This window comes from Staurois parvus, unplaced genomic scaffold (genome assembly GCF_062004578.1).
Source record: "Staurois parvus isolate SC_StPar_1 unplaced genomic scaffold, SC_StPar_1.0 ptg000113l, whole genome shotgun sequence".
Taxonomy (NCBI): domain Eukaryota; kingdom Metazoa; phylum Chordata; class Amphibia; order Anura; family Ranidae; genus Staurois; species Staurois parvus.
In genome coordinates, this window is record NW_028317909.1 from 615,028 (window position 1) to 642,501 (window position 27,474).

The 27,474-nt window shown below is 41.2% G+C and overlaps 1 protein-coding gene across 2 annotated transcripts; it reads right to left on the bottom strand.

Moving 5' to 3' along the window:
- Positions 1–3,023: 3,023 nt before the first annotated feature.
- On the bottom strand, positions 3,024–26,471 carry ACKR3 (atypical chemokine receptor 3). Of its 2 annotated transcripts, XM_089671665.1 has the most exons (3): positions 26,363–26,471; positions 14,569–14,680; positions 3,024–5,001 (listed from the first exon to the last, which is right to left on the bottom strand). In XM_089671665.1, exon 3 carries the CDS (start codon positions 4,972–4,974, stop codon positions 3,850–3,852), a length of 1,125 nt encoding a protein of 374 aa, XP_089527791.1. In that variant the 5' UTR covers positions 4,975–5,001; positions 14,569–14,680; positions 26,363–26,471; the 3' UTR covers positions 3,024–3,849. The 2 variants fall into 2 exon arrangements, with proteins under 2 accessions (XP_089527791.1, XP_089527790.1); XM_089671664.1 differs by lacking the exon at positions 14,569–14,680 and having other exon boundaries at positions 26,363–26,438.
- Positions 26,472–27,474: the final 1,003 nt, after the last annotated feature.

Below are 27,474 nucleotides of genomic sequence, written 5' to 3' on the forward strand. Positions count from 1 at the left end.
CAGACATTTGTGTTAAAGAATGCAGTGGTATCACCTCTCTGTTAACAACCTGATAATTGGCAATGAAGGAGCATCAACAGTGATGAGCAGGGGCGGACTGACCATTCGAGCACTCGGGCACCGGCCAAGGGCCCGGAGTCAGTAGGGGGCCCCATGAGATGCCCCTGGTACCTTTCATAGGCTTTTTTTGGTGTAGTTTGAGTGTGGGCAAGGACACAGGGGCCCCATGATCCCCTATTGCCCGGGGGCCCCATGAGTTGTCAGTCCGCCCCTGGTGATGAGTCAATAAAACTCTCTTTCCAGCACATGTGCATGCAGTAGAGCCTGATTGGCTCCTGGTGATGCCTCTCCCTTTCCCAATCTAAGTGCTGCTGTGCAAGGGATACCAGAAGGTCAATATCAAAACAGTTTCAGGTACTATGTATATATTTAAAATATTAGAATTGAATGATCTGACCCATTAAAACATAACTTCTTCCAACTAGCCATTCAGTGGTGAAAGTTCTTAACAACCAGTTAATAGCTACACATACAATGGCCCCCCTAACTCCATGGTGGTCAGCCCCAGTGCCTCTCTGCTTAGTCTCTTCATGTACAGGAGTCAGTCCAGCTGGCAGTGTAGAGAGTGGCCAAGCAAAGCAAGACAGGGAGCGACAGCCAGGAACTCTCTCAGTTTGGGAGGCTCTGTGCTTGAGAAGAGGGACTCCTCCACATGAAGAGACTGAGCAGAGAGGAGTTGGGGGTGACCTCCATGGAGGTATGGGGGACACTGTATGTGTATCTATCCACTTGTTGTTGAAGACGCTGGCGGGTGCTGGTTCTTTAACAACCAGCTAATTACTGGTTGTTAACGACGCTGGTAGTTGCTGACTCTTTAACAACCAGCTATTTACTGGTTTTTGAGGACATCGGTGGGTGCCAGCTCCTTAACAAACAGCATTGAAAAATTGTTATGTGACCCCATAAGCATACTAAAAAATGCATCCTTGGTGTGGTTTTGGTGCATTTTTGGTGTGTTTCCATTGACTTAAAATAGAAGAGCATTTTTGTTGCACTTTTGAAAAAAAATGCACCAAAGATGCATTATGCAGGCGTTTTCAAAACACAGTGCAAACACAGCGCAGTGATGTTAAAAGTTACTTGGGATTTAAAGGGGAATAATGTTGATGTGCTTTTGTAGTGCTGGAAAGGTGGGATCTAACCTGACAAACCAGTGTGAAAGAGCCCTTAGGGTCTATTCACAAAAGCAGCAGGACTGTTTTTGCATGTTTCCTTTTACACTGCTTGGGCTTTTGCGTTCCAATACTATATGAGCCCTTTGGGCTAAACTTCACATGGTCCTTATTTCCTTTCCTTTCCTTTTTCTTTTTCCACCTCTCAGGTTTTAGCTTACAGAAATATACTATCTATTTACACCTCTGGAAGTCACAGGTAACATTACGACATATCTATTTAAGGCAGTAATGTATTTTTAAATATTTTTTACAGAAATTATTGGTACTTATTTATGGGAATCATTACGGAACTCTATAGCATTGCACTCCTTTACATTTGGTCTGCTCTCCATTTGCCCCTATAGACCTAATGGGTCTACCTGTCACAGCTCTCGGGTCAGATATTCCCCACGAATCTTCAATTTCCAGCACTGCCATGTTTACGTTTGAGCAGTAGGGCTATTTAATGATTATGGGGAGCCTTGTATTTGATTACGCAATATTATTATATGGTTATTAATTTACATTTGCAAACATGCATCCTGCATTTGCTCCTGAGGGAGTGGACTGTGATCCATGAAACGTGTCAAGCTTTTGATGCAGTTTATTGTACAATCATGCATGAATATTGAAAATGGATATGCAATTAAACTTTATAATTATGAACATATTTGTATTGTAATTTCAAGATGGATATATTGTATACAATATGAAACAGCGCAACATGATTTTTTTTTTATTTTATTGTAATATAACATGAATGAATAAATCTGCAAGTTTGCGTATTGATTATACAACTAATATAAGACCATGTGCTTCATTTAAAGTCCCAATATTTATGGATTTTGTATTGGTATGGATTTAGGGATGGAGGCACATGACCAATATATGGTGTTCCAGACCAAAACTTTTTTTTGTACAAGCAGTAGGACTGGTTTGGGCGCTAATTCTAGCACAGTCCCACAAGGCCAAGTAAAATACCTTGTTTCTTACCTGACTGATTCACACTACTGCCTTACGGTGGTGTACAATGAAAAATTTATGGGTGGCCGTATTTTTTTCCAGTGCTGTGCAGTGCAAGGATTTCACCACTTCAAACTTGTGATTGCTGATAGAAGATAATGAAATGTCACTGTGTGATCCGACTGCATTGCACTGCACGCCACTACTGCATTGTAATGCAGAGGCTGTTGTGAATAGACCCTTAGGGGTTGTTTTACTAAAACAGGAGTGTAAAAAATCTGGTGCTGCTCTGCATAGAAACCAGCAGCAGCTTCCAGTTTTTTTGACAAAGCTTAGTTGAACAAGCTGAAGTTAGAGGCTGATTGGCTACCATGCACACCTGCACCACATTTTGCACTCTCCAGTTTTAGTAAATCAACCCCTTACTGACAATTACCTCACTACCTCTGCTGGAAGTCTGTTTAAAGCATTCACTACTTATTCAGTAAAATAACATAAAAATCCCAATCTCGAAATCCCAAGAATACAAATAAAGATTTATTTTTTAATACATATATAACTGGATTTCTTGTCCTGAAAACACCTTTACTGCTTTTTTTCCTATTAAGCCATGTATCTATTTCATGCTTTCAAGACTTTAGCATCTCATTGCAGATTTCCTTTATCTACTGTTTAAACATCTTCCTGCTAACTATTCTCTAAATGACAATCTCATTTGTCTTTTTCCCAGACACTCCAGCTGAACCACTGCCCGTTGGCCTGAAGAATGTCTTGTCCCAAAGAGGCCAGTTCTGTTTAACACTCCCACTCTTGCTTCTCACCCTTTCAATCACGACACTTCGATACTTGAGGTTTGTATAAAGCTTTAATGGTTAAAAGAGCTTTTGTGTACTAGCCAAACCACCAAAGTAAAATATAAAAAAAAGGTATATTTCCAGCTGTCAAATAACATAAACAATTTAGAAATATAGATAATACATATATAGATATATATAAATGTCTATTTGAATTTCAAATACAAAGACCCGCCAGTTAAAATGGCTTTTAAATACAATAAGCTATAGAAAAAATATATATATACGTGCTTTACAGAAAACATTTTACATATATACAAAAGCAGTGGCTGACATGACAAGTTTGGGCTCGGTTTACCCTGTGGGTTTTATATACCTCATTTGCTGGGAGGTTGCCAGTTATGAAATAGTTGGCTTTAGGCCTTATTTTTACAGAAGAGTTGTGTCTTGTAGACACAGGGGAAAATATGGGGTGTTACTGAGATGTTACACCATTTTATGGTTATTAACTTATATATATGCAGTGCATTTTTTAATAAGTAAGGCAAGGAAGACAGGATCACATGTCAGTGCTCTTTAACGCCATTATATACCTATTCACAGAACAGTTCAGTGGCAGGCGTTTTGAAATTGACAAGGAATTCCCAAGTCACAGTCATTATTGCTCCATTCTTTTTAGTTAGCTTGATGCTCTCTTGGTGATAGAAGTGTATCCTGGTGAACTGCCAGCTATATTAATTAAGCTGTAGTCATGGGCAAGGGACTCTTCTCGCTTCTGCCAGCCCTGGCAGGAATGTGAATGAGCCACTTTGGTCTCTGCGACCTCAGTCTGTGTTGTAGTAAGGGAAGGAACTAGACAGATAAATCTTCTTTATGTCTCACTTGGGGATTTGGTCTACAGTAGAATATTCTGCTTCAGAGACCTTAGAAGAGTCAATTAGCTTGGTAAGCCCAGTCTTAGAAGAGTAGCGGAATATAAAGGCCTTCATGATCTCATAGCGGTAGTTCCTGTGGATGAAACTGTACAAGATTGGATTGATGCAGCAATGCAGGAGTGAGTAACATTGCGTAATGTGAAGTCCAGCATACAGGAAGTTATCAAATGTGCAGGTGAATGGCAGGACCTGGAGGAAGGACAAGACATCCAGCAATACCATAACATGGTATGGCAACCAACAAACCATAAATACGACAACATAAGAAACTATTAGCCTTCCACTAATTCTTCTCTCTTGGTCTCCGGCTGAAGTTAAGGCAGAAGAGGAGGAAGATGACAGAGTCCAAGCCAACATACAGTAGAAGACTGCAATAACTGGAAAAGGAATGACAAATCCCAGCACAATGGAAAGAATTTCCATTCCCAGTAGCCACTCTTTGACAGATTCCTCTGGATACATGGAACGACAGTATGTTTCATTGGTGACTGGGGAAGATACAGTTTTTAAATAGTAGGTGTCTGGAAGGGAGACTACAAAGGCAACAAGCCAGACAAGAACACAAACCATTCGGCGTATTATCTTCCTTCTGCGTTTACCAACAGCTCCACGCATTGACACCGACAAGTAGCGATCAACGCTCATACATGTGAGGAAGAAAATGCTGCTGTAAAGATTAATACTAAAGATCAGGTGAGTTATCTTGCAGGTCATCTCACCCATTGGCCATTGGTTATGTTGTACTAATGACACTACCCAGACTGGTAGAGTTAGAAGGACACAGAGGTCAGCCACAGCCAAATTAAAAATGTAAAGGTGAGTCTCATAGCCAGTGGTCTTGGACTGAATATTGAGCCAAATTACAACAGAATTGGCCAGAAGTCCCATAACAAAGATGAAGATGTAGACAATGGCAAGCGTATATAACAGAGCACTCTTGTTTAAAGTGTTGGGGCATGATAAGGACTCCAGGGTAATGCAGTCTCCAGAAAGGCAGCTGTTGTTTAGATCACTGGAGTTGATGCTCTCCGAATAATCCATAGCGGCGGTGTACTCTGCAGCATTCATTGATGCAAAGAGTCAGTAGGACACAGCCTGCACAAAACAAAGCAAAACATTATAAAAGGAAAAACATACAGATATCATCTAATTTGCTACATTCTAGAAATGAGTTCCAGCTTTCCAACCGATATGACACTACAAGTTCCAGCATGCTTTGACAGTTGAAGGAAGGAATCAGCAGCTACCAAGCTGACGTTTATACAGACATGATTTAGCCTGTCCATCTTTCTGCATAGTTTACTTAATCCCCTAAAGACAGGTCTCTAACATCCTGGCCACAACAGGTCTCTGACAATAGAATTAAATCGCAGTCACTCAACAGCTACAACAGCACTTCAAAAAAGACAAAACAGGGCAATAACAGGAAAGCAATGCACAAACAACATAATGACAATCCAGTAAAAACAAAAAAACACTTATCCCAGTACAAATGGGATGTGTGTGTCGGTGTGCGTGTATGGTAAAATTTGTGCATGAAATGGTTTGTAAAACACATAACTTACAATACCAATCATCTATCATAGCCTGTAGAATATTTAAAAGACTCCAAACCTTTCACAGTAAGAACTAGAAAATATGCCAAGTGTGACTTATTTACTAGAGGCAAACAGATGTTATAGTGGCCATACATAATCAACATGTGTATGCCATCAACCATTAAAAGTAATCAAATCGATCAAACTGCTGAGAAATCAAAGATGGAAACCATACCCTACACTTGATAAGTTTATATCTCCTCAACAGGCTTGTCAGTTGGCCAGTCTGAAAATGTATTGGTCTTTTCTTTTTCTATCATACCCATTTATTATGGTTTTTGTTAATGATCATGGTACCTTTGTTATAATTTGTTATAATGAAATGAACTAAAGTTGCGAATTAAAAATAACAACATTATTTTTATTTGGTCTGTGTAATGGTTTTGCACGAAGCAGCCCTGATCTTCCTCTTTGGGGGTCCCCCTCCTGTGCTACAGGGGCATTCGTGCGGTCACACCAAACTATGGCTCTTTGGGTGTTCAGAAATTACAACTAATAGCATGGCCTTTTACATTGCAGATGCTAAAAATAAATATAGCATTCTAAAAATAAATGTAACATGTATTTTTATATTAATGCTGCTGCTTCTAAAACTGAGACATAAGCATCTTTGGTGTCTTCTATTAAAACGTCCTGCCTTGTAACAGAAGTGGGAGCTCCTGACGCTGCTCTGTGTCTGGATGCCGGAAATAATTTTTCTAAATGGCAATGCTCACCATGAACTACGCATTAAATTGTGAATTAAAAAATCTTAACACCGGCAGACTCAAAAGTAACATCTTTTACCTAATTAGTGACCTGCTGTATGTCAAAGCAATTCTTGGAGGGTGGTGGGAATAAATTCCATTCAAATTGAGGTCAACATGGTAGTAAATAAACATCATTGCATAAATATACAGCACTGGTACTAACGAGATAAGAGTGACTTCATCATGATTTTTTAAAATATTTTCTTATATTAGATTTATGTTGGCCAGGTTTTTTTTCATTGCAGATGATGACTAAAAAAAAAATAATTTTTACGATTACCACTGGTAAGAAAAGACGGGGATATATGTGTAGGCATGTAAAAACAGACAGATGCCATCTTTTAGAGATGCTTACATACACACAAGAGGCTCTTTGCTGAGATCAAACGGTACCAACAATGTGAAAAGCAGTAACCCTCCAGCACCTCCTGTCCACCCCAGGAATTTACAGTTGCCCCTGCCGGTAGATTATGTGCAGCATTTTACAGGAAGCTGTTCTGTATAAAGAGTATATCAGGCACATAAGGAACTGCTCAGGGATATCTCATGTGTGCTATATAATTCCTACCCTCTGGAAACATGAAAGCGGGTTGGCAGGAACTGCACACTATGGGGTTGGTTTACCAAAAGAGTAGAGAAGGCACACTTGGTGAACTGAAACTGCATTTACTTAGAAATACCCAATCATGTTCCAGGGATTTGTCTTAATTGGATGAGTGAAGTGAGTTTGATGCCTAGTAAAGATGATCAGAAAATCTGACAGAAAATACAGCTTTTGAAGCGATCATACAATAATCTGATTGTTAGTACACAACTTTCATCCGAAATTATTAAAAGGGACGAACACAATTTTTTTTGCATACAATTCCAGCTCGTACAATTTTGTTTAATCAGTACAGTATTCGTCCATTCAAAAAAAACAGAACAGTAAGACCACGTATGCTCATAAAAGAAAGAATACATAACAATACATTACATCGCTTCCAAATTTGTCTTCTGTTGTACAAGAATTTTTGTAACTTTAGTAACCTCTTCATTTTCAATATGAGACTAGAATGCTAAATAATACGAACGATCGTTCGTCTTATATTCTCATCGTGTGTACCAGGCTTAGTCCACTTTAACATGCAAGCATTCTCTGCTCCTTTAGTATTTTAGCTCTATATGTTAGTATATATGTAATTTTCTGGAATGTGTGCTAATACAGTGGTGTAGGTTTTTATTTGTTTGCAGATTAGTATGAAATCTTATTTTAGTTCAGTAAGTGATTATGCCGTTATTGGAGATGGACAGCACCAGGTTTTCAGTGCATTAAAACTGGAAACATGACATGGTTAGTTCACATTTAACAATGTACAGCTGTCTCTGCAGAAGGAGGATTTCCTAAAACTTTGCCAACCAATCACGTTAAATAATACAGAATGATACAGAACGGTATTTTGTTCACTGAACTTCTAAGGAACATCAATGAAAAAGTAAGCCCTACATATGCAGTAGAATTTTTTTTTCTAAACATCTACTTCCAAGAGGGGGGGTCACCCAATCAAGAGTCTAAATACTTATCCAGAACTCCATTAAAAATCTATCCTGCATTGTGTCATTAAAGAATGGACATGCAGTACCGGATAGCCAGATTAGGTTCATGAATACAATGCTATGCTTCATACTTTTCATCAATGCTCATTTCGAGTTGGTATTACATGAACACGTAGCTTCTCTTAAATAAGCAACAGGAAATCAGCCTAAAATGACCCAAGATCTGCTTTTCTTTTTACACGTGCCCTTTGATGACTAAATGACCCTTAGACACATGTGCATCAGTTCAGCTCCCTCCCCCTAACAAGAAACACATGTGACAAACAGAGCAAGTGCGATTAAGGAGGAGCCACCATACATGTAATAATTGGGAAATATCTCCCTTGCCCTTATGTGTCAAGAGACGTTCAGTCATCACTTAGCTGGCAATGACAATGACCTGATATACCTTTTCTCAGTGGCAGTGGGCTTGTTTTCTGTTAGCCATCGGTAATCCTGAAGTGTGATCAGCACAAATATCAGATACTCTTATATCCAATAAAATAAGTATATGCTAAAAATCTTTACTGGACTAAAGATTTTTATTAATGATAAAGGCTAATAAGGGTGACCTTAGATAGATGAAAAACAAGTGTTGAGAATTAAGGTCCTTTACTCCAATCACCAGATCCACCACTGTCACCAGATTAGATGATCAACAGCCCAAATCCACTCATAGTTTGTTTATATAGAAAATGGATTTTAAAACATGCTGAAAAATCTCTGCATGCATTAATAAGCACTTTCAAAACCGAAATGTGTTCACTGGCACGCTTTTGCCCTCCAGAGGATTTACCCCCCTTCCTGACCAGGCCATTTTTTGTGTTAAGACGCTGCACTACTTTAACTGACAATTGCGCGGTCATGCAACGCTGCACCCAAAATAAATTTACATCCTTTTTTTCCCCATAAATTGATCTTTCTTTTGTTGGTTTTTGATTGCCTGTGCAGTTTTTATTTTTTGCTATATTTTTATATATTTTATATATTTTTGACTTTTTGCTATTAAATATGTCCAGTAAAAAAAATTTTAAAAATTAAGTTTTGTCTTAAATTTAGGCAAAATGTATCCTGCTACATGTCTTTGCTAAAGAAAATCCCAATACGTGTAAATTAATTGGTTTACGTGAAAGTTATAGCGTTTACAATTGGCGGGATAGATACTGGAATTCTTTTTTTCCTTTACTAATAATGGCGGCGATTAGCGACTTATAGCGGGACTGTGGCAGGCATTCTGACACTGGGGGGAACTGACTTGGTGTCACTGACATCCCCAGTGACACCAATACAGTGATCAGTACTAAATAAAAGCACTGACACTGTACTAATGCAACTGGGCAGGAAAGGGTTAACATGAGGGGTGATTAAAGGGTTGTGTCATGGGATTTTTTTTCTTCACTGTGTGCTGTGCACAGCCATTCAGAGCAGTGTGCCCAAGCCGACAGGGAGGAGGACTGTTAGTAAACAAAGCAGTCCTCTCTCCCGTCGGAGATGGCTGGGACCCAGTGGTTGACAGCCGCGGCCGCAATGGCGGCGCGGGTACACATGCCCCCTACCCGGAAATGCAAAATCATATATATATATGTATGTGTGTGTGTGTGTGATTTTGCGTACCCCTGCAGACCTGTAGCAGTATATCTGCTATAGGGCGGCGGGGAAGCGGTTAACATGGTTTGCTATCTGCAAGAGATGCTTAAAGTGATATTAAAGGCTTATATTCTTTTTCTAAAAATTACAAATATGTCATACTGACCAGATCTGTGTAGTGGTTTTTCACAGAGCAGCCCAGATCCTCCTCTTCTTGGGTCCCTTGCTGGCGCTCCTGGCCCCTCCCTCCTGTCAGGTGCCCCGACAGCAAGCAACTTGCTATGGGGACACCCGCTGCTCCATGTATCCGTTCACACATGGAGCCACAGCTTAGTCCCACCCATTCTCTCTTCTCATTGGCTCACTGGCTGTGATTGACAGCAGAGGGAGCCAACCAGAGAATGCAAAATCTGGTGCAGCTGTGCACAGAAACCAATCAGCTTCCAGTTTTTTTTTGTCTAAGCTTAATTGGACGAGCTGAAGTTAGAAGCTGATTGGCTACCATGCATAGTTGAACCAGATTTTACACTCTCCAGTTTTAGTAAATCGACCCTTATGTGTGTTCAAAAATGGGCAAAAGACCCCAAGAGAATGAAGGATGGAGAAACATCCTCAAACATGAGAATACCTGCTTTAGGTCTTGTGATTTAAACACATCTGCCCAGCTGGTGGCCATATACTCTTCAAACTATGGCTTTCCAGGTGTTGAGGAACTGCAAGTCCCATGAGGCCTTGCAAAACTCTGACAGCCACAAGAAAGACCCCCAGAGGCAGAGGCATGATGGGACTTGTAGTACTTCAACAGCTGGAGGGCCATAGTTTGTAGACCCCTGCTATAGACAAATGCAATGCAACTAAAGCTAGCCATACACAGCTAGGCAGGCCATTCATGATTCCTTTTTTTTTTCATCCAACCATTGTTTGATAGATCAATTTGTATATAACCTGCTAGCCCATATATGATTCGAAATCTGGCTGGTTCCTGATGAATTTTGACCCATGTATGGTTGGCTTTAGAATGTCATTCAAAAATGGTTGTTTTCAAAATGATTATTCAGTTGTTTAGTGGGGGCAATGTAACGAAGGCATAGGATGGAATATTATTCTTGTTTCTTATCTGAGCAAACAAAATTCTAACTGGAAATGTGGTTTCTTTTCAGGAAAAATTGCATTTGTAATTCAAATGTACATGTGCTAGGTAAAGTTTTATCCAGAAGTATAACTTTTGGTTCTATCACAAACATTCATTTGCTTTACTGTATATTTAGTAGGGTCCAAGGCAAACATTCCATCACTTCTGTGCACCCCAAAATAAAGCGTTAAAGTTTAAACCATTGACATGTCACTCTAAAAAAAAATTTCAGGGTCTTTCTAACTAAATTTGTCAAGCCACTGATGGTACTATTGCATGTTGTGGCGAAATATTCCTTAGCATTTTTGTAAGAATGAAATCCTACCCATGTACGGTTATACTTTACCTTGCCTAGCTGAGTGTCTGCAGAGATTTTCACACATGCTGGAAAATGTTAGCATGCAATAATGGCTGCTTCTAAGCCTCATTATCACCTATTGCTCCATGAATTGCATTTAATGGATTGTGCATGACTACTATATACTGATCTACACACCTGACTATAGCTTTGTATATTTGTTTAAGTGTTCATGGCGTTAAATTACTGCATCTATAAAAGCAGCAATTTGCACATTAACAGTATTATTTTATTTTTCACTGGGGGATGTGTGAAAACATTCAGTTTCTGGCTTCCATTGTGATGTGACATTAAAAACGTTACCTCTTTGCTGTATCCTCAGATCTTAGGTTGGCCACTAACCAATACCTAGTTGTATGTGTCCAGCAAATTAGGGCATAAAAGAGGATATGGAATGTGAAATGTGACAGATTAGGCGAGACAGGGATTTACATCAGCATCACTTCTCTCTACACAATAGAAAGAGAGGCCCTCCCTGACCTAACATGCACACAATTATCTATTAAGTCCATGAAAGAGGATTCTTCTAATTAGAGAACTTTGTTTATGTTAGGTGATTACATTGCATCAAAGATACAAAAGACTACAGGAAAAGCCTAGACAAATTGTGACAACAGTTACAAACTTTCCACTATCCTTCTTATCCAAAAGAGCAACTGAAAAAAGTGAAACAAGGCTTCCCAATGACCTTAAAAATAACTTAACCTCTCTTTTAAAACTGGCCAAAATAGCCAAAACACCTATAAAGGAGTAATATTTTACAAAAGAAGTCCCAAATGGAATAACATGAGTTGATCCGTTAATATTGAATGCAGAGGCCATCATGCAACTCTGCCAACTTTTTCTTTGGTGAAAAGGGAAGAATCACTCAATGGCACCAGATATTTTCCAGTTCCATCTCTCTAGCAATGACACACTCTTCCTGTCCTCACCTGTGCTTTTCATTGCCAAAAAATGGAAATAACATTTGGGTGACTTGACCTTTTTGTGGAATTTATAAAACGTTTTGGACAAGAAGTAACAAATGGAAATGTTTGGATTGAATATTTCATTCAGCATCCTTAAAAGCAACAACACCCATTTCACACCACCTTTCAAAGTCCTTTACCTAGCACACTGCCTGCTGATAAATCTGTATATAATAGGTAAGAGTGGCAAACCTAGCGGCTTCTCCTGTGCCTGCACTGTCAGGGGTCCTGTCTAGCTCAGCCTCCTGAAGTCACTAAGCTGCTGTCAGCTTAGTGTGACTTTTTTCAGTGTCTCCAAGGCAGGAAAGTTATACTAATACCTTCACCATCTAATCAGATGTTAAAAGTCAGAAAGACAATAAAGCAAAAAGCACAGTGCTTGAGCCTAGTGTTAGGGAACTGTAGGCACTTCACGTTGCAGGAAATGTTTCTAAATAGAGCCTTACAGTGGTTATAAGTTGTTTTACCATAACGCATTCTATTAATTAATTTAAAAAGCCTTCTGCATGCAACTTAACCCCCCACCCCGGATGCTTGCTTGAGCCAGATCTCAATTCAAACTGTCTTTTTGCTCTCTCCCTCCTTATTGGTTTATAGACAGCATTGGGAGCCATTGGCTCCCAATGTTGTCAATCACAATCAAATTAAAAAAATAGGGTCAGTATGAATGAATGCCTGTTGTGTTTTTATGAAAATCTTCAATATTCAATAGTTAGAATATGCAGAATTCTATTTTTGTTCTCATGGTTATCAAGCATTTTTAGGTTTGCTGCATCACTGGGTAGAATACTGGTCCCTAAACTAAGGCTCACAGGATGTAGCTCTTTGCTTGTCTTTATTTGACTCTTTGGGCACTTCTCCCACTCTGACACTAATCATTGGGGTGCTCTTCCTTCCACTGACACCAACAATGAGCACTATTACTCCCACTGACAGAGGTAAAAGAGCAACATTCCTCCCACTGACACCAAGGAAAGGGTGCTTTTCCTCCCACTGATACAAGCGGGAGCACAATTCCTTCCAATGACTCCAATAATGGGCACTATTCCTCCCTATGACAATAATAATGGGGCAAACTCTATTCCACTAACACCAACAATGGGCACTATTCTTCCCACTGACACCAACATTGGGACACTATTACTTCGGCAGACACCAACAATGGGCACTATTCCCCCACTGACACCAACAACAGAGCACTGTTCTTCTCACTGACACCAATGATTGGACACTATTCCTCCCAGTTACACCAACAATGGGAAACAATTCCTTCCAATGACACCAACGATAGGCCACTATTTTATCCACTGACACTAACAAAAGGGCACCATTCTTTCCAGCTGACAATAATGATGGGGCACTATTCCTCCCATTGACACTAATATTGGGGCACTTTTCCTCCCATTGACAATAACAATGGGGCACTATTTCCCTCACTGACATCGATGATGGGACACTAATTCTCCCAATGACAGCAAAAATGGAGTACTATTCCTTCCACTGACACCAATGATGGAGCACTATTCCTTCTTGCACTTACCACAGGTGCTAGATCATTTTTTGGACTAATTGCTCACCAACCCTGGGGCACTTTTTACTTCCACTGATCACCAACCTTGGGAATTTTTTCTCAACCTGAACACTGATGCCAGGGCATTTTCTACTCCGACTGGTCACAGTCCAGCCTCCCTTCTTGTAGGCCAGTCAACTGAACCTTTGGTGAGAAAGCTTTAGAATCAGAATACTTTATTAATCTCAAAGGGACCCCAAACTTAGTCAGACAGGGCATCTGTTTAGGTCTGAAGGTACAGAAAATTCTGTATCGTCTCAAACACTTCTCTCCTATACTTGATCAAACCCACAGATGTGTGCTCCATACATAAACATGTAATCTTGGCTGAAATAATCAAGCATACTCATGTCACAATTATTCTACAGAATGATCATACTGGAGCTGTCGCTCTTGCGACAACTGTCTATGTGCAACCTAAGTGCCTGGTTTTACCTGCCTGCAATCTTCATGTTGTCCCTAGATGGGAAATGAGACATAAGCCCATTCCTTACATGCTCACAAAGATCCAGCAGGAACTCCCCATTTGGAGGATAACCGCAGGGCATATGCAGTCAAATCTTTTTTTCTTTTTATTTACAATAAGCCTATCATTCAGCTGCCATGTTCTGGGTGACTATCGGTCTGGATGATAGCTCTTGCAACTTGAGTCCTATGTTGTTTTAAAATCTAATCTCAGAATGCACTGCGTTTATGTGAAAAGTCATTTGTCATCAGCCAGAATTCACACAAACACAATCCCAAACTCACATCCAAAAGAATGAACAGTTTAGAAAGCTGTTAGTCAATTTTTAGCATTTGAGAAAACCTTTTTTGTCGCAGACATTCAGGCGGTAAAATGTGTGCAAATAGTTTGTTTCAACTTTTATCTTGTGTGTATGTTCACCTTTAAAAAAACACCTGCATACAAAACAAGATTAAATACAGTTACACTCAGTATTAATTACTTCTTCACATCTGCCAATACTGACAATAGTAAGGCTTTGCAGCAGGTTACCAGGTTCCCTTGTAACCCAACTCCCCTGTGCTTTTGGACAATGAGGCAGGGATTATGATTAGTTTTCTGGACAATAGAAAGCTGATCTGAGTGAAACAGGTAAGTATGATCCAAGTTGTGTGATTTACCTTCAAAAGAAGTCCAGATAAACAGGTTTATCCAAATTAGATTAAATGGGGTTTATTGTATTGTCGGATTACAGTCTTCCTCGGAATCACAAAGGATATTGGGACTTTATCCCTGCAGGGACAGAAAGTAATTTAGGTAAAATGGTTTTGTAATTTGTTTACTTACAGTCAGGGGGGGGGGGGGGGTTATGATCACTCTTTTAATGTCTTCTAAGTCAAGGCTGTACAACCTTTGCTAAACAAGCATAGTACTTAACACAACACCCTGTGATATACATGCATTTCATTAACGTCCGCACAGTAGAGTATGTACAAAACAACAGTAAGTCAAAATTTACAGATATTTTGAGGTATCAAAAAATATTCAGGAAAAATGCATTACAAATTTATTTTACATATCGCAAGAATGGAGTTTTAATAATGTAGTGTGTACATTACAGTGCATAAGAAAACCATTGTGTTTTGCAGGGTTTGTTTTTGGCATTTGGTGAGCTGCTAGAAAGCAGTCAGAATGTATCAGAAAATGTCAAATTATGGCAAAATAAACAGAAAATAATAAGGAAATAGTCAGCTACAGTACCTCCTTCTAACCACTTGCTAAAGGCTTCCATTATTGTGAATGGATGCTGCTGGAGTGAGCCCAGTTGATTATAACAGCCATGGAACACTCCAAGATGACACTAAAGTGGCCATCCCATGTGAAGTGGTTGCCAAACATTTAGAGAATAGTCAAATGCATCAAATAAGCATTCCAAAAAAATGGCAAAAGGTTTAGAAAACTGGCAATGATATGGAAATGGGAAAAACATTGATGTAAATACCTATGTAAAACTGCCTACTAAGTGCTTGCCAACTGCTCCCATTATTTTTAAAAGGAGCAGATGGAAAAAGCTCAAGTGGTCACATGAAGCCATTGACCATGGACACATCCAAGAGGCGGCACAGTAGCTGCTTAAAAATAAACCAATATTTAACAGCCTGTACTGTCCTATTTGTATGCAACCTAAGATCGTAAAGTCAGCAGTTGGGAGGCAATTTAGGTTTGTGTTCACCACCTAACAAGACCATCTAGACCCCTCCCTCCTGAACCTTACCAGGCTACATGCCCTCAACATGAGGGGTGCTTTGGGCAAGGCGGCTCCCCCCCCCAAAGCATCTTGTCTCCATGTTGATTGGGACAAAGGCCTCTTCCTCACTGTGGCAGGTGGTTGTGGGGGTCTGTGGGTGGGGGGCTTATCAGAATCTGTAAGCTCCCTTTAATAAGGTGTCCCCCAGATCCTGCCCGCCCCCATGTGAACGAGTATAGGGTACATGGTTCCGCTACCCATTCACAAAAAAAACCTGTAGTGTAAAAAATGACAGTAGACAGCCTTGGACAAGTCCTCTATTAAAAACAAAAATTAAAAAAATGTTCCTCGAAGTAGTTCCAACGTCAATCCCCACTGCAGACTCAAAAAACCCCCCCAAAAAACCCCACTTCGCTCTCTACGCTGACTCCCGCCATCTGACAGCTGCGCCACGATGACAGTTCTTAAACAGTGCAATGACATCACAAGGGTAACCATATCAGTCATTCAAAAAATTCCAATGCAACTGTTCCAAAGACCAATCAGCCAGGGGTATTAGGTTGAGAGAAAATAAAAAACAGATAATGTTCTTTAGCACAAAAAAATTAGTAGCTGAAATAACACCCTACACTCTCTCCATGCCCCCCCCCCCCCAATCACCGCTGCACTCATGTCAATGGATGATTAGCTGTTACTGTCCACGCAGCTGGTGCAGTGGGTAGGGATCTGAAAGCTGACCTCTTCTTCCCCTTCTTTCCTTAGGGATGTTGAGATGGATCAGAGCAATTCCAATTGGTCAGAACAGTCTCGTGGTAGAATGTGACCAATCAGAGTTGCTCTGATCTGTCCTGTTAGAAGACAGTAGCTTTTAAATTCCCAGAGCCCTGCACTGGCTGTGCTGGCAGTGACACTTAATCATCCAGAGAGGTAAATGCAGTGGAGACTGGGGGTGGGGGGGACATAGGGTGTTAAGCCTTTTACAGGCCAAAAATCGACTGAAATCATTCACTTCAGCAGGAACTGGCCGACTTTCAACCAGTGTGTACAGCTGCCTGTTCTACAGAAGCTGGTCTCATGGCCGGTTTCTGTTGAAAGGGCATGCTGGTAAACCAGAATCTGACCCACATCTGATCAGTGCGGTCCCAATGTCAGAATAAAATAGCACAGCGGGGGAGATTGCCGCCACTTAGTGTTAATAAAGCGATCTCTCAGTTTTTTTAATTCAGCCCACTGGGTTGGACAAAAAAATCTTCTATTGTATACCTAGCTTGAGTTCACCTTTTTGCTTTTTTGTGAAAAAGTAAACTTACACTTTAAAATAAGTTTGTTGTGTGCTGGTAACAGACGTAAAATACAAGCACCTAGGGGTGCCTGTGTCTACCTTTGAACAAGTCTTTGAGCACCCTGGGAGCCCACAATCCAAGGAGATTTATTATGTAAATTCTGACTTCTCATAAAGTCATGCAATGTCCTGCCCTCACTATTGGTCCATTACCAAGAAATATGGCAAGAGGTGTGAAAGGTGCAGAGGAGCAGAAAAAAAAATTAGAATGCACAATGAACTGGTTTTGTGGCCCCTTGCTGCTCATAATGCACAGTGGCTAAATGGCTAGTACTTTCGCCTGGCAGTCCTACGGTTGTTGGTTTGAATCCCAACCACGGCACCGACTGCCTGGAGTTTGCATGTTCTCCCTTTGCCTGCGTGGGTACTCTGGTTTCCTCCCACACTCCAAAGACATGCCAGTAGGTTAATTTGGATCTTGTCTAAATCGGCCCTCATATGTGTATGCATGAATGTTAGTTAGGGACCTTGGATTGTATGCCCCTTCAAGTTTAGGGACTGATGTGAATGTACAATATACATATATATAAATTGATGGTGCTATATAAATACCTGTAATAATTAAATAATAATGTTACCCATTTAATAACTCTCAGCAGGTGACAGGCTCACTTTAGCAATGGCTGAGGCAAAACACAAGTCCAGTATACTAATTTATTCAGCAATTTGCATGTGTAAAGGCAAGGACACTTCTACAGCAGGCAGACAGGGTGTGGCTACTAGTGGCCCCCTTCCCTAGACAGGGCTTTATAGCTGGCCCTTCCACTGCTGTGGATGTAAACCCAAGGTTCCAACCCACACATATCCTGCATTGTATGCTTCTAAGGATCTAAGTAATGGTACATCGCAGGGCATGTAATAATGTCATAACAGCATACCCATCAGGACCTCAAAGTCGTCCTCATCCCGCAAAGTCTGTACAGCATAGTTCATATTACTTGATGTCTACTCTAGCAAATGTTAAAAAAAAAAAAAGAAAAAACTTAAATGATTTAAAATAATCAGAAGGAGATTTTAGCAGGAGAAAAGTTACTGTATTTTGTGACACAGTTCCCAGGCCTTTTCTTGATCTCACTTCTTTACTGTTTGCTCTTGTGAAATGTCAGAAAATGCCCTTTAGAAATGATCCTCCCCGAAACTGGGGTAATAAGGCACCCTGGTGAGCTCTTTATTCCATCCACCTCATAGAAACCCAGCAGCTATTCTCTGTTCTGTCCCCTGCTGTCTGTCTCTCTCACTCCCTCTCATTTCTTTCCTTTTCTTCATCAGCTCCCATTCCCGACTCTCCCCTTTCACACTCCTTTTTTCCTGTTATTTTCCTTCCAGCTTTTAAAGTCAAACTGCATCTCCTTTCTCATTTTCTAGCAATCTTCCTGTCCTTTGAGGGTACAAATTGGCTGCGCCTGTCTGATCTTGGGATCCCTGCTGTACCTTCATATCCCCGGGCTTGGGGTGCTCGCACTAGACACGCAGATTAACCCTATCACAGGAAGTTGTAAACTGCTCTGGAACACAAAGTATAGGTCTGTTTTACATTAATTATTCTCCTTCACGTTTCGTTTTATTGTACAGGCAGAATTTCCCAGTGGATACCTATTTTTTGTGCTACATGATGTTTTATTATAGCAAATAAACAATCATTCAAACCCTTCTGCCATTTATGTAGAAAACAGTGATGTGTTACATTGCACTTTGTAATGTTAACGTTGCTTTTACCCTTTGTATGTATCGAGCTGTTGCTGAGTAATTGGCAGTGGAAAAAAAAAAAAGAGTAAGATAGCCTTCTGGTTTAAACATTTTTAACTCCATCAGCAAGGAGTTGAGAGTTTAGATTAGTCTAGACACTACAGATAAATAAAATAAATAATGGCACACGTACTAAAATTGGCATGCTTTCATAAAAATGAATCTGAGCACAGACTTTTAATATTTATAATATATATTTTTTTATACATTTCTTTGATCTATTTAGAAGAAGGCAATAATGGGAATAGACACAGCCTTGGATAAATGGGAACACCCAAACTCCACGGTAAGAAAGACCAGGACTGGGGATTATGGCAAGGAGCTTTCCCTAGTGCAATCACTTCAAAAAGACCTTCACTCACTTACCACTTATTTATTTCAGGTACCAGGGGCGGACTGACCATTTGGAAACTCGGGCACTGCCCGAGGGCCCGGGGTCAGTAGGGGGCCCCATGAGATGCCCCTGGTACCTTTTTCATAGGCTTTTTTGAGTTTGGGCAAGGACACAGGGGCCCCATGATCCCCTATTGCCTGGGGGCCCCATGAGTTGTCAGTCCGCCCGTCAGGTACTTATATAGAGCCGTCCATTTACGCAGTGCTTTACATATATATTGTACATTCACATCAATCCCTAACTCACTTCCTTCAGCTTACTCCTACTCCCTCCCTCCAGCAAATTGCAACCATTTTTTTTTGTTAGGGGTGGGGAAACCTTTCTTACCTAGATGAGAATGACAAGTCATGCCTCCCCAGAAGGCTTTGTGGCTGTGCAGAAGACACCATGCATGTACAGTGGAGCATCATCAGGGGACAGCCAGCTTCCTGATGACATCAGCAAAAAAGATAGTGGCGCAGGATCTGGTGTACAGCAGCTTTTAGCAGCTCACAGCAAGACAGCACTGGATCTGCTGGGTGAGTATACATTTTCAGCTCCACCCAACAAAAAAAAGGTAAGAGGGGGTTAAATTGTTACTAAACCCGCAACAGTAATATCAGTCTGTATTTGCGCTAAAGCATGTTTGTTATGCTCATCGTGGAACCTAAGGGGTTAATCCTCTGCATTGTGTAAAAAGACTGTTTGATCCTGTCTTCTCTGATCCTCCTCTTCTTCTACTGCCCCCAATCCATCTGCTTATAGAACAGAGCCTTGGGACAAACTGCACATGCTCAGTTTGGTGTGTATTACTAGAGAGTTTTGTTTTTTTTTCTAAGGAGAGTGCATGTGATCAGCACAGGGCCCATCAGCACTGCCCAGACAGGGGTTATGCAGCCTCATAGGACAATCGGAGTTGAATGAAAACTCCTCCTACAAGCTTTAACTAGTGCTCTGCTGGACACTGATAGAAGGTACAACTTCTGCTGATGAGAAAAGTTTTACTAAAATAATTGCACTTCCATGTTCTGTGTACTGTGGGAGACTGGATATAGTGAATGCAGGGTCTTGGGTTTAGTAACACTTTAAGGTCAAATTTACAGGGGGCGGTTGAGGTGCAAAATCTGCTTCAGTTCTGCATAGAAACCAATCAGCTTTTAGGTTTTATTGTCAAAGCTTAACTGAACGAGCTGATTGGCTACCAGGCACAGCGTCACCAGATTCTGAGTGTTCCAGCTTTAGTAAATCCTATGGATGACACATCCAACCAGATCCCACCATAACTCAAACGTTAGTTTTGTGGATGGAGAGTCTCTTACACCCATCCTTGTGGCTACAGAACTAGCAAGTCTAATTAGAAAGACTAACACTTCTTACCTTGGGTATAATTCCTAGCTATTTTGTAAACTTTTGTGAATAGGACTTCTCACCCTCCTTTCATTGTATATTCCTGGACAATTCCAATGAATAATTGAAGAGGGATATGTTATGTGGATTGCAGGAGACAATTGTTTTGGATAAAAGAGGCATCACATGGAAATACCTTGATGGATATAAGTAGCAGACTTTGGGTGTGTGCCTACAAAGCTATCCTTCTACAGATCTTTGCATTAGTTCTCTCTAGGCCTCCTATTTACTATAGTGAGTTGTGTTGTCATTCATTAAGGTGTTCAGGAACTGCAGTAAAGTTTGTATTTTTACACCAGCCATTTAAAGCTGCGTTCACTTTAATTATCCAATCGGATTAAGAAGGAATTTTTTTTTAATTCTGCTTTAACAGGATCATGTCTGACGGGGTTAATGCCAAATGTAGTCTATGCTTAGAGACCCCTTTGTCCAGGATTGTGTAATACACATGGGGTGGCAACCTTTGGCACAAAGTGATGCCTAGCTGATCAAATGCCAACTTTGTGCTACTACAACTGGAATGCTTCCACTGTTTTGCTAAAACAATGTTTTTCCAGCACATCATAAACTTCCATGGCAGTGCGCGGATTCAATGAGCCATTTAAAAACTCTTCTCATCTACTTCAGGTCTACACACCGGACATTGTCATTAGTGCTTGACTATATTGTAAGTAAAAGACGACTTGTATATTATTGGCAATCCCAGCACAACACCTGTGATTCCACTAGCCAAAAGCCTTGCACATCATCACCATTGCACATCAATCTTAATTATTGGCTGCCTTGTAGGAGAGCAATTAAATGACTCTGATATCTGCGCTAAACTATCACAAGTACTTCACCATGTCTTTTATTACCATACTAGTTGTATTCCCATCGCACTTCTTCCTGGGAAGACCCTGGAGTAAGGAAGGGGGAAGGTTGTAGCAATAACTATCTGGTGAATGGGCATCAACATAGGAGATATTATGGGGTTTATTTACTAAAGCTGGAGAGTCCAAAATCAGACTCCCTTCTGCATAGAAACCAATCAGCTTCCAGGTTTCATTGCCAAAGCTTCATTGAACAAGCTGAGGTTAGAAGCTGATTGGTTTCTATGCAGAAGGGAGTCTGATTTTGGACTCTCCAGCTTTAGTAAATAAACCCCTATATGTCTCCAGCAAAGGCGGACTGACCATATGAGCACTCGGGCACTGCCCGAGGGCCCGGGGTCAGTAGGGGGCCCCATGAAATGCCCCTGTTACCTTTCATTGGCTTTTTCATAGGCTTGTTTGGGTGTGGGCGAGGACACAGGGGCCCCATGATCCCCTATTGCCCGGGGGCCCCATGAGTTGTCAGTCCACCCCTGGTCTCCAGAACATCATGTCTCTATATCATATCGTCCAGATATTTATTTAAGCAATTACATCAGGTAAGGAATGCCTGACAAAAAAGGGTCTTGAGCTACGCCAAAACATTTCACTAGCACTAAAGCTGAGTTCACATGGGTGGCCAGTAAAAACTAAAGCTTGATCCACATTTTTACTGCCCACCTATAATGGGACATGGTCTGTTTACATTGCCACTACTGAGATGCTTTGTAGTGTGGCAAATTTTAACTCAGCATGTCATGTTTAGCAAATGGAATGGTAATGCATTGCAACCACGTGCCAAATGTTTAACACTCAGTTGTAGCACAGTATTTCAATGTAGAATATCCCTTGGGATCGAAAAAAGGCATTCAGAAGGCAGCAGTATCACCTACTGAATGCCTGCAAACCATCTCTGAACTGGCTCTGAAAAGGCAATTCTGCCACAAATCACTTTTCATAGAGGCAGTAGAACCTGAAACCAGCGTGAATGAGCCCTAATTGTGATGAGATGGCTTTAATAAATATATGCTCTGAGCTATATGTTATAGATCCATGGGGTGCTGGTGGCAGACATTCTCTTCTGTCTTCTGTTACTCAGCTCTTTTAAACTACTCTAGAGCAGTGGTCTCCAAAGCACAGCCCGGGGGCTGAATGCAGCCCTTTGCTTGCCCTTATCCAGCCCTTGGGGCACTTTTTCTCCCACTTATACAAGACACTGTTCCTCCCACTGACACCAACAAGAAGGCATAATTCCTGCTGCTGACATCAATAACAGTCACTATTCCTCTCATTGAAACAAACCATAGGGCACTATTCCTCCCACTGACACCAACAAGAAGGCATAATTCCTGCTACTGACATCAACAACAGTCACTATTCCTCCCACTGACACCAACAAGAAGGCATAATTCCTGCTGCTGACATCAATAACAGTCACTATTCCTCTCATTGAAACAAACCATAGGGCACTATTCCTCCCACTGACACCAACAAGAAGGCATAATTCCTGCTACTGAGATCAACAACAGTCACTATTCCTCTCACTGACACCAACAAAAAGGAATAATTACTGCCACTGAAAACAACAACAGTCACTATTCCTCCCACTGACACCAACAAGAAGGCATAATTCCTGCTACTGACATCAACAACAGTCACTATTCCTCCCACTGACACCAACAAGAAGGAATAATTCCTGCTACTGACATTAACAACAGTCACTATTTCTCTCCCTGAAACAAACCATGGAGCACTATTCCCCCCACTGACACCAACAACGGGGCATTGTTCTTCCCACACTATGGGACACTATTTCTCCAACTTACACCAAGAATAGGGCGCAATTCCTCCCCTAATGCCAAAGATGCATTGTTTACTCCCAATGACGCAGGACAATTTCTATTCCCAATGGCCATAGTCTGGCCCCCCTAAAGTCTGAAAGACAGTAAACTGGCCCTTTGTTTAGAAAGTTTGGAGACTCCTGCTCTAGAGCATGTGCAAGTTCCCAGAGGTCTGGATCTGATCCTTCTATTATCTAGTAATAATTCTAATGTATTAAGCCAACAAGTGTACAGTTACACAGCGAAAAGCACTGAGATTTCAGGTAAGCAGACAACAAATCACCTTGACTGAGACGCATAACTTTTTACTGAGCCCAAGAATTTCCCAAACCCAGTACAACAGGCTATGGGGGACCTTGCACTTTCCCTGCCAGGCATACAAAAGCACCAGACTTTGCTGGACATGGTCTGGTCTTGTCTGCCCTTAAATGTAAACTGATTTTCTTTCACAGGTCGGGGCACAAAAAAAGACAAAGGCACAGCAGTAAACCACTACAACAGGAAATGTGTCTGCACAACAATATGCATTATTTTCTGAAAATATCCTGAAGATTAAAAATAAAAATGTAAATGCTGGAAAACTGGGAGGTGACAACACAAGGGTGCATGCACTTATATTTGTTAGGTATTTTGTGTTTTTTAAATCTGTGCTGTAATTTATTTTGCAGAGTTCAAGCCAGGGAGTGTTTATTTCTAAGCAGCAATTTAAAAGTGCTATAGGAGTTAATGGGTGGCAAACAAATGGCTGAAGGATGATGGAAGTTAACCTCAGCGGCCAGAGGTCATGCTCAGAGCTTGTATATAGCACTACCATGTCACTGGGTCCTACATCATTGCACCTATCATAAAAGGACTCATGGGGGCTGATTTACTAAAGGCTGCTCACCTAGGATAGTGAATGTCAGTGAATAAGGTGAACCATTGAACACTTAATGATGTGCAGGGCTGATGTTTTTTAAATGATTATTTATGCTGTAAACAAAGTGAACATTGCTTCATCTTATTCACTAACATTCACTTTGAAAAGTGAACATACACTGAGGTTGAACTGGAGAGTGCAAAATCTGGCGCAGCTCTGCATAGAAACTTTTGTGTCAAAGCTTAATTGAACAAGCTGAAGTTAGAAGCTGATTGGCTACCATGCACAGCTGCACCAGATTTTGCACACTCCAGTTTTAGTAAATGAACCCCAATGCTTGCTCCCTTAATAAATCAATGTATGTGAGGCTATATTGCAGAAAGTTTGAGAGTAAGAGACTCGATTTATTGGCTAAGTTAGGTAATTCAAGATGTGAGCATTCAGTATAATGTAGATCCCTCCTTCAGGCTTCGGATAATTGTATAAAGTCTAAAGAGGGGGTCTAAGGCTTTCTTGAAGTGTGCATCTTTAATAACTAAAGTTAGCCAGCAAAGGATAACTTTTAGACCCCATTAACACCTGACCGATTGGAAGCACGTTTCCCAAAGTGCTTCAACGTTCAGCATCGAGATTCCCAATGTACTTAATGGTACCCATGCACACCTGACCAATTGGAAGCACATTTCCCAAAGTGCTTCAATGTTCAGCATTGAGATTCCCGATGTACTTAATGGTGCTCATTCACACCCATCCAATTGGAAGCATGTTTCCCACAGTGCTTCAGCGCTCAGCATTGAGATTCCCGATGTACTTAATGGTGCCCATTCAAACCCGACCAATTAGAAGCACGTTTCCCAAAGTGCTTCAAAATTCAACATCGAGATTCCCGATGTACTTAATGGTGCCCATTCACACCCGGCCAATTGGAAGCACGTTTCCCAAAGTGCTTCAACATTCAGCATCAAGATTCCCGATGTACTTAATGGTGCCCATTCACACCTGACCAATTGGAAGCACATTTCCCAAAGTGCTTCAACATTCAGAATCGAGATTTCCAAATGTATTTAATGGTGCCCATTCACACCTGATCAATTGGAAGCACATTTCCCAAAGTGCTTCAACATTCAGAATCGAGATTCCCAATGTACTCAATGGTGCCCATTCACACCTGATCAAATGGAAGGACGTTTCCAAAAGTGCTTCAATGTTTAGCATTGAGATTCCCAATGTACTCAATGGTGCCCATTCACACCTGCAACTTAACGTTCGATGCTCAAAGCTTGAAAAAGTACGAGAGTTTCTTTCTGGCCCCTATAGACCTCAATAAGATAATGTGTTTTTTTGTGTGACATCTTATCTCTCCTCCTCCTAGTACCTTCCTACAAAAAAAAAAAAAAAAAAAAAAAAGCTCAAGCTTGAAAACACCCAAAAACACACATACGTACAAATGCACAAACAGACCTCCAAAATCACAAATGGGGGCACAACTTTCTGTATGAATCAAAGGCTAACATGCCACAATCCTGCAACTACATTGTAAAATCAGCAACTTTGTACATGTTTATAAATAGATAACAATGTACTGCATCTGGTTTATAATATGCACAATACACAAAATAGTGACAGGAGTTGTCAGGTGTAAATAGAAGATATACTATAAGTATATAAAATAAAAGGACAAATATATGCAATACTGACACACATACAGACAGTACACACACACATATTCATTTTATATATATATACACACACAGATATATGTAAATATATGTAAAGATATATAAATATATGCATAGAAATACTGTACATAGATATATTTTAGAGTGATGAGCAAACTGTTGGCGCTATATAAATTCTGTATAATAATAATAATATACCTGTAAATATTAACACAAAAAAATATTGATATGTATATTAGCACTAATATCCTATGAAATGTCTGATCCTAGCAGACTTGTACAAAAGTTTTCCTCCAGTTGGTGGGACTCTCCTGGTGGTGTGCCGCCTGTGATCAGTAGTTGGAGGAGAGGTGCTCCCACTTCACTCCCAGCTGTCCATCATAAGACTCCTCATCACACGTGTTCCCAGCCCACACATCATATAATAAATGATCCTCAATCAGTGATCTCTACGAGAAGGGTCCCGCGATGAGTGTCACCCCTCCAGAGTCATTTACAGGAGAAGTTCTATGTAACGTGCCCCCCCCCTCACCAACACAAACTGACAAATAGGTTATAGGACACATCTGGGTGGAGTCACGTTTCCCCCTCCCGTGTCACATAGGTGACTTTGCACCCCATCGGCTTACCCGGCTCCTGAGATGGCGCTGACATAGACCAGAGCAGTGCTCACACTTCTCTCTGTCTGCTCTTTGAGGTCTCAGCGCTGATGAGCTTCTATATATAAGATGGAGGTGCGGCGCCAGTAGGGGGAGCCCTCCCGTGTGTATGGGAGGAGGAGGAGGAGGAGGGTGTGCCGCACGCGCTGCATGTCACCGGCCAGCACTGACACTCGCGGTATATAGATGTCTATAGGGAGGGATCGGCGGGCTGTACACACTATGGGGACAGCTGGCAGTGCGGGGTTAGGGAGGATGGAGAGGTGACAGCAGGCTCACCGTCCCTGTGCTGGGACACACCAAACTTTTCGGAGGTCCTCAGACTGAAGTTTTCCTGGACTGATGTAGTCCCATGGATCATCTCTGGAGTTTAGAGGAGCAGAAGAGTCAGATGTCCTGGGAGATCTGTCTACAAATTCACAGGAGTCAGACTATGGCTGTATTTATTTTTCTCATACACACCTTAATCTGATCCTAAAGCTGACCACACACCTCATGGGGCCCCCGGGCAATAGGGGATCATGGGGCGCCTGTGTCCTTGCCCAAACACAAAAAAAGCCTATGAAAAAGGTACCAGGGGCATCTCATGGGGCCCCCTACTGACCTCGGGCAGTGCCCAAGTTTCCAAATGGTCAGTCTGCCCCTGCCACACACCTTACAATCCGATTATTATTATTACAGGTACTTATATAGAGCCATCATTTTACGCAGAACTTTACATATAAATTGTACATTCGCATCAGTCCCTAACCCTCAAGGGGCGTGCGACTTAAAGTCCCTAATTCATACAGACACATACTAGGGACAATTTAGACAGGAGCCAATTAACCTACCAGCATGTCTTTGGAGTGTGGGAGGAAACCGGAGTACCCAGAGGAAACCCACGCAGACACAGCGAGAACATGCAAACTCCAGGCAGGTGGTGCCGTGGTTGGGAATCGGACCAACAACCCTAGTAATGCCAGGCGGATTAGATTTGTCTTAATATTGCATAGTTTTGGTAGCTATAACCCTCAGTTCACACCTGTGCGGGTGGTGCCGCTGCCGAACCCACACAAATACCTGCAGCCGCACCACCCACA

Bases quoted from the DNA above. Each gene is read 5' to 3' on its own strand.
- ACKR3 (XM_089671665.1), bottom strand. From the start codon at position 4,974: ATGAATGCTGCAGAGTACACCGCCGCTATGGATTATTCGGAGAGCATC.